At 41.6% G+C, this 14320-nt stretch overlaps 1 protein-coding gene across 3 annotated transcripts in view; it reads left to right on the top strand.

Moving 5' to 3' along the window:
• Klhl20 (kelch like family member 20) overlaps positions 1–13835 on the top strand; it is a 52338-nt gene extending 38503 nt beyond the window's left edge. For all 3 annotated transcript variants that reach the window (XM_023710380.1, XM_023710378.1, XM_023710379.1), the window contains exons 7-12: positions 1117–1300; positions 3315–3458; positions 4479–4612; positions 5670–5878; positions 10362–10468; positions 13492–13835. In XM_023710380.1, the coding sequence (XP_023566148.1) occupies positions 1117–1300; positions 3315–3458; positions 4479–4612; positions 5670–5878; positions 10362–10468; positions 13492–13576 (863 nt within the window). In that variant the 3' untranslated portion in view covers positions 13577–13835. The remainder of the gene's footprint in view (positions 1–1116; positions 1301–3314; positions 3459–4478; positions 4613–5669; positions 5879–10361; positions 10469–13491) is intronic.
• The last annotated feature ends 485 nt before the right edge of the window (positions 13836–14320 follow it).

The following is a 14320-nucleotide window of genomic DNA, read 5'->3' as shown; positions in this document are numbered from 1 at the left end:
AAAATAGAAAGAAAGAAAGAAAGAAAGAAAGAAAGAAAGAAAGAAAGAAAGAAAGCAAGCAAGCAAGCAAGCAAGCAAGCAAGCAAGCAAGCGCGCACAGAACTTGCTTGGTTTTAGTATTAATTGAATATTCTTATTTAGTTGGCTTTTGTTTTTTATTTTGGGGTTTTTTGGTATGTGTTTTTGCTTTGAGACAGTGTCACACAGTTTAGGCCTTGAACTCACTGTAATACTCAGACTGGCCTCAAACCCAGCACTACCACATTCAGCTGAATAGTCTTACCTAAATGAAACTATAAGAAAATAAAATTGATGTATCAGAGTGAGATTTGAAATAAAATTAACTTTTAGATTTCATCTAAAAAAATGTCTTCTACTTTAGAATGTTTTGAGATTACCACACCCTTGTGCTTCATTTTTTAAGCTACAAAATCTAGCATATATTTGGATTGAAATAGAGATGATTTGAAAGAAGAATTAAGTAGTCATGCCAGGCATGATAGTGCTACACATCTGTAATGCCAGCAGTGTGGAGGATAACTATGAGTCCAATAGTGCTTCATAGTCAGGAGGATCATTACAAGTTCAAAGCCAGCCTAGACTACATATTGAACTACACAGCAAGACTTTATAAAAGAAAAAAAAAAAATTCAATAGGTAATCACATGATTTTCCAATGGTGACTCAGTGAAGCCTAGTGGAATTCAGTTCAAAACTGTTACTCCAATTACTATTCAGTGTTCAGTCTGCCATAACAAAAAAGTATAGTCTGGATCAGTGAAACAAAAGACATTCGCTTTCTCACAGGCCTGAAGACTAAAAGTCCAACATTCTAACCAACTCATTCTGAGGGAGTTTTTATTTAGTTTTTGTGAGTTAGGGTCTCACTATGTAGAGCAGGCTGGTCTTGAACTTGTTTATGTAGCTCAGGCTGGCCTTGAACTCATGCCTCCTGCCTCAGCGTGCTGAGTGCTGGAATTATAGGCCCAACTCAGTTTTTGATTTAACCTGCTTCTGGATTTGGTCAGTCCCAGCATTGAGTCATGGTGAACTGGGCAGGAAGACATTCTGTGGTTTAGGGCAGATATTCTCTGAAGCATTTCTGTTCCTCCGCAGTTGGTGGTTGGTGCAGTGGAGATGCCATTTCCAGTGTTGAGCGATATGATCCACAAACCAATGAATGGCGAATGGTAGCTTCCATGAGCAAAAGACGGTGTGGCGTTGGGGTCAGTGTTCTTGATGACCTATTATATGCAGTAGGAGGCCATGATGGATCCTCTTATCTCAATAGTGTTGAAAGGTAAGGTCAATTTGAAATTTTTTCTCTACTGTTCCTATGGTTTCACTTGAGATGTTAATGGGAAACGTAATATTTTTAATATTGTGTGTGTGTGTCACATCAGTTGGCATCTTAGGTCACTTAGCATGATGTACAGATCTTCTGTGATCTGACATGTACCTATTTTTCTAGTCTCACGTTGGGCACCACCATTCCATGCTGCCTTAGACTCAACATATTGTTTGCAATTCTTTGGACATGCTCTCTTCCTTCATATCCTTTTCTTTTTTTTTCTTTCCTCATTTGGTACAGGGTCTCACTACGCAGCTCGGACTCGTAGTGATCCTCCTGTTTTCAGCCTCCCCAGCATAGTCCACACGTGCACCACCACGCCTGGACTCAGTCACCGACTCAGCACGCCCCAGGGGTGGGGCTGGCACAGCATGTGGGACTGGGGATCGAAACCTGGTCCCTGTGCTTGCCAAAGAAGACTAAACCTAGGGGCCAGGGAGATGGCTCAGTGGAATAAGCGCTTCCCTAGCAAGCTCAAGGGTCTGAGTTCAATCCCCGGTTCCAACAACAAAAAAAAAAAAAAAGAAGACATTTAGTCTGCTGAGCTATCTCACTGTCCCATTACCCCTTTTCTCTGTGTGTGTGTGTGTGTGTGTGTATACTGTTCTCTCCTGAAATATTTCTGCTCCTTTAAGACCCAAAATGTTACTTCCTCCATAAAGCCTTCTCTGGCTGGAGAGATGAGTTACTCATTCCTCTGCCCTTTTGAACTTACTCCTCTGCCCTCTGCCCTTTGTATTCTGAATGTGCTGCTACATAGTCCATTGTAATGTTTGCTTATGTTTTCTCCCCAAGTGTCTTATCACAGTGCTTGAAACATTGGAAACCTACAGTGACTGGCATTTTAATGGCTTCTTTTTCTCACACACACTTTTTCATTCAGTTGTGTTGATTTACAATGATTCTTTCACTGTGGCCAGCCCTGTGCCATATCAATTTCTAGATACATAGAATAGCTGGGAGAAAAAGAAGAAAAAAAGGATCAGTTCCATAAAGAGGGGAAGAGAAGGGTTCAGCATGGAAGAACTTAAACTGAATCAGAGTACAGTGCACCTAAGGTGATTCAGAGGCTAGTGTATATGAATGTTAACTTATATGTTTGTATATAACATACGCATTGAAAAATGAGCCAGGCGTGATGGCTCACGCCTGTAATCTCAGCACTCTGGAGACTGAGGCAGAAGAATCATTGCAAGGTCATGGCCACTGTGGGCTACATGGTGAGTTCAAGGCCAGCCTGAACTACAAAGCAAGATCTTATCTCAAAAAAAAGATGAAAAATGACAAAAAGATGAAAAATGACAAAATTGACTCAGCAGTTTTTATACATTTTTTGTTGTTGTTGTTGTTTGTATTGTTGGGAATTGAAGCAAAAGCTTTCTGCAAGCTAGGTGAGCACTCTACCCCTGAACTACACTCTCAGCCTGACAAGAATTATTATTAATAGCAAAATATCAGAACACCCCAAGGTTATAGCAATAGGAATATGAATAATGGATGGCACATACAATATAATAAAAAGGAAGGGGTTGTACTGGCATAAATAGGTCTCCAAAATATAGTGAAAGGAAAAAGTGCTGTGGAGTTCTATTTATGTAAAGAAAACATGTATATATACAGAAATATGTATGTGGGTCCATCACATTTAGCTATTTAAGAATATTTTTTACTGAAAAGTCCTGAAGGATGTATTCCAAATTGAAATAGGAAGGGATCAGAATTCAGGTCAATTTAACATGGACTTTAGCTTACTCAATGACATTCTTATTTCTTTAGAAAGAAAATATGTAATATAAGTAAAAATGAATGTCAAAAAATAAAAATACACTTTTTTATATTTCAGTTATTAACCCATAATTTGGGGAAGGAGTATAGACCACATAGATCCTTAGATTTGAAATATTTAAGTATAGCCAAGCTTCGAGACATAGTACCGACTCTGTTCTTGCTGTATTCTTTGCAGATATGACCCCAAAACAAACCAATGGAGCAGTGACGTGGCCCCCACAAGCACCTGCAGGACAAGTGTTGGTGTGGCCGTGCTCGGTGGCTTTCTGTATGCAGTGGGGGGCCAAGACGGTGTGTCTTGCCTCAATATTGTTGAGAGGTGATTTTTTAAAAATCATTTTTAGGTTTTCTTGTTTATTTAAAAAAAAAAAGACACAGGGCTCTACAAAAGAAACAATTACAGCTAAGTTTAAGACACTGGGGGGTCCACTATTTAGTAGATTCCCCTGTAGGCTTTTAGGGAAACAGCTTTTAATTTTAAAAATCTAGATAGATGAAAGATATAAAGAATATATTTTAGTTAATTTTTATCTGCTTTGTTTTTCTTTAACACGTTAATTACACAGATTAATTGGTTTCACTGTGACATTCCCTTATATACATATACTTTGTAATTTATATACATTTATGGTGAATCATATATTTTGAAGTATGTCTGCCTTGTACAATGACTAAGTCAAGCTAATTCATGTATACTACTTCACATGCCATTTCTGTGGTGAATATATTTAAACTGTATTTTCATAGAAATTTTCAAGTATACAAGTCATTGTTATTAACTGCAGTTATCATGTTGTACATTAGCACTTATTCCTGAAATTGTAGCCCTGAAATGGTGGCACACGCCTGTAATCCCAGCATTCAGGAGGCTGAGGCAGGAGGATTGCCACAAGTTCAAGGCCAGCCTGGGCTACACAGTGAGTTCAAGCCCAGCCTGAAGTACATGCCAAAATCCTGTCTCAAAAAAAAAAAGTATATTCTTTGACTAGCATCTAATCCTACCCACCAACTCACCTTATAGAGAGTAGACCCCATTCTACTCACTGTTTATAGTTCTCTTTTGGATTTCACATATAGATAAGTCATACAGTGGTTTTTTTTTTTTCCTGTGCCTAACTTATTTCACTTGTCATAATGTCCTCCAGGTCCATGCATGTTGTCACAAATAAGATTTCTGTCTTTTTAAGGCTGAACAGTATTTGTGTGTGTTTTCACATACCCCACATTTTTTTTTTAACTAGCGAATCTATGTCACCAGGGTATCTAGTGTGATTTCAGGCCATGTAAAAATGGCTTGCTGGAGTAAGAACATGCATTCAGCCTGCCTTCTGTCCTGCAGGTATGATCCGAAGGAGAATAAGTGGACACGGGTGGCATCTATGAGTACCAGGAGACTGGGCGTGGCCGTGGCTGTGTTGGGAGGGTTCTTATATGCTGTAGGTGGCTCTGACGGGACATCTCCACTCAACACAGGTTTGTTCCCTCCAGAGACATCTGATTCCCCAAAAGAAGCACATTTTCCTGAGCAGACTCTGCCTACAAAAAGTATAAAAAGTCAAAGTTATCCTGTATTTTATTATAAAAATATATTTCCCCTCCCAGTTCCTGCAGCCATGTTCTCATACATTCCCAAAATGTGTCTTTCTTCTGCTCTGCCTGTTGCTGGAAATGAGCAGTGAGCAAAAGGAGTGCTTTCTGAGTGCAGTGCTTTCCCTTTCCACAGTCACTACCTCGCCTCTAAAGGAAAAGAATTACGATTAGGAATAGGGCCACCGAGATAGCTCAGTGAACTAAAGCGCCTGTTTTGGCAAGCGCAGGGACCAGGTTCAATCTCTGTCCCCCGTGCCAGCCCTGACCCCAGGGCGCACTGAGCCACTGCTGAGTCCTGACATGGTGGCTCACGCCTGTACTCCCAGTACTGGGAAGGCTGAAAACAGGAGGATCGATCACTACGAGTCCAAGCTGTGTAGTGAGACCCTGTACCAAATACATAAATTTAAATAAAGAAATAAAACCTTAGAACTGGAAAGTGGTCGTTAACCCTTTTATTCCAACATAAGGATTATTTTTGCCTAGGATATTGTCAGTATAGCATCCCTGTCAGATTGACCGTCACACATCTGTCTCCTCTTTGGTGGCTTACACTGCAGTAGGGTATAAGAAAGGGTGTGCAAGAGGACAGAACTGCCTGGTTGTGCATTATCAGTGGTGAGTTATGCCTGTCAGTTTTCCAGTAGTCTAATTCCCACACTTAAAAAATAAAGAGAGTGGAGCTGAGGGTTTGTACTAATTAGGCACATAGCCAGAACTGGAACTCAGCTCCGTGGCTCCAGTACGTGCTCTTTCCACCACAACACTTCATACCTAGGAGAAACCTGTCCCTGGTGAGAGTACCTGTGACATCTTCCAGGGTGCACAAGTCCCCAGAAGTACAAGTCATATTGCTTATTGAAAATATGTGTTATCACAGCTTTGAAGAAGACGAGAGGTGGGAGGCAGTGGTCACTTAGCAGTCTTCCCTCCCCCGCAGTGGAGCGCTACAATCCTCAAGAAAACAGATGGCACACCATCGCTCCCATGGGGACCCGGCGGAAACACCTGGGCTGTGCTGTGTATCAAGACATGATCTACGCCGTAGGAGGCAGAGATGACACCACAGAGCTCAGTAGTGCCGAGAGGTACAACCCCAGGACCAACCAGTGGTCTCCAGTGGTGGCCATGACATCCCGGCGCAGTGGAGTAAGTGCCTGCTCCCCAGAGCTTTGAGTGGTGAAAAACAAGTTCTGGGCCACTCCGGTCTCTGAAAGAGACTTCGCGGAGACAGGGGTGAACCACTGGTGCCTACCCATGTCTTCTTTCAGTTCTTTCATTTGATGCTATTGTGATACTTTTAGGCAAAAACTTCCTGCTAGTTTGTTCTGGGTTTTTTGTGGGTGGTTGCTTTTAGTTTTTTGAGGCTGAGTCTCACTATATAGTTGCATTCCTGGCTCCAGCTTCTTGTGTTGTTCTGTTACATTTCATTTTTTGTTTCATTAAATATGCCACTCAGCAACTTAGCAAGACCCTGTCTCAAATAAATTAAAAATGATTAGGCCCTGGGTTCCAGCCCTAGTATTCAAAACAAAAAGAAAAAAAAAAGTTATTGCTTTTAACTTCAGTAGTTAAATATCATCTATCCATTTATATATTTAATTAGATGATTCATTTTTTATAATTCACCTTGTTTCGCTTGCTTCCCTGGAAGGCATCTCCCTGAATTCTTCCCTGCCGTATCTACCTTCGTATCTCTCACAGTTGAGTGTACCCTTGCAATGTTACTAGTTGCATTGCAAGTAGCTTGGGTGCTAATATAAGTATGTGGACAAAAACATGCTTGGCCACTCTCCCCAGCCCCTCAGAGCCTGTCCCATCTACACACCAGATCTGCTGGGCCCCAAGCATGTTTGCGTGAACATCATCATCTGGCTGCCTAGGCCACACTGAGTGAAGAGAAATTGTCTTAGGTTACATAATTAATGTAAATAAGTAGCAAAACTTGCCTTATTTTATGAGTCACTAAGTCACTTTATTTTTTAAATTTTTAAAAGAGTACAGGGCCTGGTGAGATGGCTCAGTGGTCTAAAGCACTTACTTAGAACAAGCTAAGCTAAGGGACCGCGGTTCTAATCCCCCAGCACCACATGCCAGCCAGCCCCGCCCCCTGGTGGGCTGGGCTGGCCACACACACACTAAATAAATAAATAAATAAATAAATAAAATAAACAAATAAATAAAATTTAAAAAAAGAGTACAAATTAAAGGGGCTGGCAAGATAGGTCAGTGGTCTAAAGCGCCTGCTTAGGAAAGCACAGAGACTGGGCTTTGATCCCTGGCACCACATACCACTCCAGCCCACCCCACAGGGCAGGCTGAGCCAGTCACCAAAAAAAAACAAGCCAAGGGCCGGGGAGATGGCTCAGTAGGATAAGCACTTGACTGGCAGATGCAAGGATCTGAGTTCAATCCCCAGTTCCGCAAAAAAAAAAAACAAAAACAAGCCAGCCAAATAACTCAGTGGACTAAAGCGCGGCTGAGCACAGCAACTGGGGATGCAGTGAGGGGCCTGCCCCTGGAGTGCCTGGGTGTGGTGGCATGCACCTGTAATCCCAGTGCTTGGGAAGCTAAAAACTGGAGAATCAATGACTGTAAGTCTTGATCTACGTAGTGAGACCCTGTAGGCCCCATAGACCGTGTCCTAAATACATAAAAAATAACCAGAATTAAAACAAAAAATTACAAGTGATACAGATTTTCACTTAATAAAATAATATGTATTTTACAGTATTTGTTGTAACACATAGTGTTGTCTTCCAACCAGTTCATATTACCAGATATATGCATTTAAAATTGGAAGAAAAAAAGAAATGTGTAAGAAATTAAGACAGAAAGGAGGTATAATTGAAAAAAGGAAACAAAACAAATTAAAGCATTAACTGCTTCTTTCCATAGACCAGCAGAAGTGCACAGTACAGTTGTCCTAACCATTTTATAAAATAGGCAAGTAACAGTGCACGCAGGTCTGCAGAGGCAACAGGTGCCATCGGGGCGTGTTGTGCTGGCCTAGTCGCAGGCTCCGGGTGTGGATCTGAACTGAGACAGAATTAGTGCTGTGGGACTGCTGTGTCACCCTCGCAGCCAGCGCCTGAGCACCAGGGACACAGGTGAGCCTTGCAAAGTCACTGCTCAGCCGCATGCCCAGCCACAACGTATAGCGCCTCCAGTGGGAATTCACTGAGTGCTCACTGTGCAAAGCAAGCAAAAGTGAGACATGGTTGCTCACAGGGCTTTGCTCCAGCAGAGCAGGCAGGCGCTGGCTGCTGGCGGGGAAACTGGAGGAAGCTCTAGGTGGCTGGAGGCCAGAGCCTGGGAAGCCTCAGCATCAGCCAGGCAAACAGTAACAAGTGCGGCTGAGGCTAGGGTGGGGGGCCTTCTCCACTGTTGGAGTGTAAACTGTTACAATCACTGAGGAAATCAGTGTGGAGATCCCTCAGAGAACTAAAAGTAGAAGTTCTATTTGACCAGCTGTTCTCCTCCTTGGTGTCTTCCTGAAAAAATTAAACGCATCATACCACAGCAATAAATACACACCCATGTTTATAGTGGCAAAGTTGGCAGTAGCTAAATCTTGGAAACAGATGTCCATCAGTGGATGAATGGATATAAAAAGTGTGACTTTTATATGCAGTGGAGTACTATCGTATCCTAAAGGATAAAATTGAGACTTTTTAGGTAAATGGATGTCCCTTGTGAATATAATTTTAAGTGAAATAAATTGGACAAGTGTAAATATCACATTGTTTATCTTGTGTGAGAAACTAAAAGTGTACATAAGGACCAAAATTGATGGTAGATATTGAAAAGTAGCTTTAAAGATGTTAACATGAGGAGAACAAGGGAGAAGGGAGGAGGAAAGAATGGAAAAGGAAACAAGAGTAGAAGGAAAAGATAGAAACAAAGCTTTTGTAAGGGTCAGCCAGATAGCTCAGCGGATTAAAGCGCCTGCTTAGGCAGATGCAGGGGCTGGGATTCAATCCCTGGCCTGCCATGCCAGCCCCACCCCCGGGGCACACTGACAGGGCAACTGAGACTGGGCGTGGTGACATGGGCCTGTAATCCCAGTGTGGGGGAGGCTGAAAACAAGAGGATCATTACAAGTCTGATCTGTGTAGTGAGACCCTGTTAGCCCTGTACTAAATACATAAAATAAACAATAAATAAAAAATAGAACCAAAACTTTTGTATTGGGGATGGGAAGAAGGGTTGAAGGGAGGGGAGGAGATAGGAAAAAAGAATCAAGATATATCATGAGCAGGGCATGATGGCCCATGCCTGTAATCCCAGCACTCAAGAAGCTGAGGCAGGAGGGTAGCCCAGCCTGGACTACATAATGAGTTCAAAGTCAGCCTGAACTACAAAGCAAGATACTGTCACAGAGACAGAGAGACAGAGACAGAGAGAGAGAGATCTCGATCATATACAGGTACAAGTTCTCTATGACGAATGTGATCGTTATATATATCAAAGGTACGCCAATAAAATTAATTTTAAAAGCAGCACCCAAGGGCCGGCCAAATAGCTCAGTAGATTAACCCCCTGCTTGCAGGCGCAGGGTCTGGGGGCTCGATCCCCAGGCCTGCCTTGCTGGCCCCAACTCCGGGGCAATTGAGACTGGGTGTGGTGGTGCATGCCTGTAATCCCAGCACTTGGGAGGCTATAAATCTCCCTAAATTCTCCCTAAATTATATGAATAGGAGAATCACTATGAGTCAGATCTACTAGTGAGACCCTGAACACCCTGTAGACCCTTCCCTAAAAAATACAGGGGAAAAAAAAAAAACCACCACTGAGGGAACAACACATACAAAAGTATGGAAATGTGAAAAATATATGATGTATTTAGAGTCTAGCAGTAAATCCAGTACTACTGGAGCAGAAGGTGCAGTAGAAGAAGGAAAGGGAAAGTGAGAATGCAAAAGGAAGTTAAAGGGTGGCAGATTTCCATAAAGCCAAAGCAACATAATAAGGACTTTAAATTTATCTTTGAGCAAGAGAGAGGCTTAAAAAGTTTTTAAAGAAGAGTACTAACTTGATTAGATTTGTATTTTTAAAAGGGTGTTAGTATCAATTTCAAAAGTGAATTAGTGGGCCGGGGAGGTGGCTCAGTAGGATAAGTGCTTGACTGGCAAACGCAAGGATCTAAGTTCAATCCCTGGTTCTGCCAAAAAAAAAAAAAAAAAGTGGTGAAAAAGTGAATTAGTGTGAGCAACTATTAGAGGACATTAGAACAGTTTGGAGGTTTTTTGTTTTCATTTCTTTGTTCATGTGTCTGTTTGTTATGTTGCCCGGGTTGGTCTTAAACTCTGGGCTGAAGTGTTTCTCTTGCCTTAGCCTCCTGAGTAGCTGGCACTGCAGGTGTATACCACCGTGGAGGCTCTTGTTTGCTCCTAGTGAATGCTTTTCCTAAAATACAAGAAATGAATGTTTTGGACTCGGTGTATCTGTTGTGGTTGGTTATATTAATTTGTGGTGCCAATAATTTCATATATTTTTGTTGTTACTGTGTTTCCCTTATGTTCAAGTAAAGTTCAATATAAAAACCATAAGGAATTAAAGAACTTTGTCTAGAAACCCATCCAGGTAACTGTCTGGCACCTATGGCTTCAGCTGTGCCTTGGTCCCATAGGTTGGTCTGGCAGTGGTCAATGGACAGCTCATGGCAGTCGGAGGTTTTGACGGCACGACGTACCTGAAGACCATCGAAGTTTTTGATCCTGATGCCAATACATGGAGGTAATGCTTAGCTGCATCACAGAGCTCGTCGATACTGTCTTGAGGTCAGGGCCTTGGGGCAGCCTGTGGCCATTGTCACTGAAGCCCCTCATCAGGACTTTGCAGAGGGCTGCTGCACTAGCCCTCATTCGATCGCCCATTTTGACTTGATTGATCTACAGAGGCTGGTGTTTTCCAGACTTCTCTTTGGTAACTGTGCAGCCGTAAAATTAGAGGTGGGAGAAAATGTCCTTTCTGTTCCTGTCCTGGTCAGCTGAGGAAATAAAGGCACTAAGAAAAAATGATCTACCTAAGGGAGTCAGAATTAGAACTGAGGTCTTTGGCTCCCAATACGTGAGGGCACGTTTTTGCTGGTTTGGGGAAGCCTTATAACCCAGGGCAAAGTTTTCACTCATTTCTTAAAATAATATTTTATTACATTTTAAAACCTGGGGTTTTTTCCCTTGAGCTTTTAATTCTTCTCTTTTGAAATCTAGTAAACTATAGCAGTCTTTTTGGTGAAGAAGCCACATCCTATTTAGAGGTTAACTGTGTTAAACTTTATTTATACATTTAATTTTACATTGCTTTTAAACTTTTAATTCTCAGAGCTGGGGGCATCATTCAGTGGTAGCCTGTGTGTCTGAAATGTGTGAGGCCCTGAGTTTAGTCCCCAGCACCGAAAGGAGAAAAACTAAAAAGAAAAGGAAGTTTAAATGTCACGAGACTTGGTGGCATAGTGTGATCCTAGTCAGCCTGGCTAACTTAGCAAAATGCAACTATTTAAAAGGGCTGGGGATATAGCTCTATGCAAAGGTCCTGGGTTTATATAAATTCACATAAAGGACTCTTCCACTTATTTAAATGTTCATAACTTTTATAAACTTAGCAAACTCCTCTTTAATTCCTCCTTTTTTAAAAAAAAATGTATTTAGTACAGGGTCTACAGGTCTTACTACACCGATCAGTCTCATAGGGATCCTCCTGTTTTCAGCCTCCCAAGCACTGGGATTACAGACATGCACCACCACGCCCAGTCTCAGCGTGCCCAGGGGGAGAGGCCAGCACAGCATGCTTCTCTTTAATTCAATACAGGGTCTCCTTTTGCAGTTCAGACTCGTAGTGATTCCCCTGTCTCAGCCTCCCCAGCACTGGGATTACAGGCATGTGCCACCACACCCAGTTCCGGTGGCCAGTTCGGCATGTGGTTCCAGGAGTTGAACTCGGGTCCTTGCACTTGCCAGCCAGGCACTTATACCTCCAAGCTACCGCCCCACCCCCGAAAACTCATCTCAAATCTTTGAATATTTGTACTTAATCATTAGCTCTAAATCTCAATCACACATTTTCTATTAGGCTTACAATACTAATCTGATAGATGCTCAAAAATGCCAAATGCTCTTAAATAGTATAAGAACTTAAAATGTACTATATTTCATAGCTCTTCTAAATTAATCTTCCAGGCTGGGGATAAAGCTCAGCAGCACAGCGCCTGCCTGGCAAGCACAAAGTCCTAAGTTCAATTCCTAGTACCAAAATATAAAAAATAAATTAGTCTTCCAAAGAAAGAGTTTTGTGTTGGTGATGTAGTGGTGAGCATAGCCGCCTGCCAAGGGAATAGTTTTCACCTTCCAAGCAGTTAGTTGTTTGGGCTTGCTAGCCTCAGCAAGGACACTGACTCCAAGTGCCCAAGGTTGTACATCAGCCAGAGACTGTTGAGCCGTTCTGAGAGACTTTCTCATGCCGTGGGGCTAGCTGAGCACACACAAGAGGCAGCCTCAGAGTCCATTCCCACCGGATTCTAGTGCCATACTTTCCAATTGCCTGTTTACTCAACATTTTTTTAATATTCTTCATCTCTGGGAAAACCCCAACTCTTAGAGGTATTTACGTAACTGGCTTTGGAGTTTGCATATTTTCACAATTCTTTGTGGCTCAGTAATTAACAATGCTATAGTCAGACTAAAGAGAGCATAATAACTTTTGCTTTATTATCACATTTTTCACAGCCCTATTCATTCAAGCTTTGCTGAGTATTACAGCCCCTGGAAATAAATGCAAAAGTAAACAAAAACTCCCTCCCCTCCTGGAGCTGGCAGTATATCGAGGGGGATAAATAATGTCATGCCAGGGCGTGGAAATGCTACAAGCATAGCCAAAGAGGAGGAGAGGAAGGATGGGGACTGCAAGGCCTCACTGTAAAGGTAGCATTTCAGCAAAATCGAATACAGCTACGGGATAGATGATGGCAGGTTTTCATGAGTCAGAGCCCCTACTTGTGGTATATATTTTTCCATGGGTAGTTTTCTGTTTTTAATGGAAATTTTAAGTAAAGTTAATCTGGGCAGACAGCCGAATTTATTTTGTCACTTTATACAATCTGGACTTGTTTTTCAGTAACTGTCTCTAAGTAAAATAGTAATGCATGCTGACATTATGTTCATGAGATTCTTGAGGAGCAGCTATAGAAAATTTATTTTATATTTCAGTTGTATGTCCCAAATTTAGAATCAGTTTTATCTCACGGCTGATTGAAGATCTTGTATTGAGTTCTCTGAAAGTCTTTAATATGACCACGTTCCTGTGGCCTTGATCATGTACTAGAAACTCATGCTGATGCTGCCTACTCAGACCTAGTTTGGGTCCATACAGGATCAGAGGAAGCTTATGAGAATATGTGTAAGACAAAGCCACAAAAATAATTGAGGACATTTAGAAAGGGAAAATGTAGATGTGAAAATAATAAAGGCAGGGGCAAAGCTAGACACGAAAATAGAATTGCTTAACAGACATGTGAATCTGAGAAGCCAGTCCAGGTGTGAAATTCCCATGATGCTCTTTACTCTTTATGCATCCTCCCAGCCTGTGTCCTTTCTGAAATAAGTCTTGTAATTACCAGTGCTCAAAACTGGCTTCTGATTTTTGGAAGAATTATATGAAGCTGAAAATACTAGTCATGAAATAAAACACAGAAACATTTGATTAACAGTTATAAAGAAACTGCTTTTTCCAGTGAAAAACTCTAATTTTGTCTCTCTTTGCAGATTGTACGGTGGGATGAATTACCGTCGGCTCGGAGGTGGTGTCGGAGTTATTAAAATGACACATTGTGAGTCCCATATATGGTGAGCATGTCAAAGAGTCTTGTATGGGTTCCTCTGTGTCCTGGAGAGCTTTGGCTTTGAAGCTTTGTACAGTTCAAGAAGACATTAGAACAAATTTCTTCTTTGCTGGTGCCTCAATGTACGGAAGTACAAGTCCAGTAACTTTCACCTGCAAGATGCCACCTTTGCACAGCAATTTTCAACTTCGTGCAGAAGACTATTTATTTTTTGTTTTAATTTATCATAGTGTTTTGGTTTGGGGATTTTTTTAGCTTGGGCTTTGTTTTGTTTTTTACTTATTCTTTCTCCCACAAAAAAAAAAAAAAGAAAAGAAAAGAAAAAAGAAAAAAGAAAAGAAAATCCAAACATCGCAGGGCATTGTGGCCCACTCCTGTAATGCCAATACTTGAGAAGAGGCTGAGACAGAACTTTTGAAAGTTCAAGGCCAGCCTCGGCTACATGGGAGGTTTGAAACCAGCTTCAACTATGTAGCAAGACCCTGTCTCAAAAAAAGGAAAGAAAAAGAAAACTCCAAGCAAAACTTACTTTGTAAGGTACTGTTTTAATTTTGCAAACACTGATAAGGGCAGAAGGGCTATGTATAATCTGGTTGGTACAACTAGACACTCCACCCTGACTGCTACCACAAGGATTAGTGATGAAGACAGGTGTGAGCAGTGTATTACTGGTCATCACCCTTGCACTACACCGGAAGACTTGAAAATCTAAAACAAAAACACACCATACTAAATAGTAAATGCAGAAGGAA

This window comes from Octodon degus, unplaced genomic scaffold, assembly GCF_000260255.1.
Source record: "Octodon degus isolate 3935 unplaced genomic scaffold, OctDeg1.0 scaffold00017, whole genome shotgun sequence".
Lineage (NCBI taxonomy): Eukaryota > Metazoa > Chordata > Mammalia > Rodentia > Octodontidae > Octodon > Octodon degus.
The sequence above is the reverse complement of the archived record's forward strand: the minus strand, read 5'-3'. Positions and strand labels throughout refer to the sequence as shown.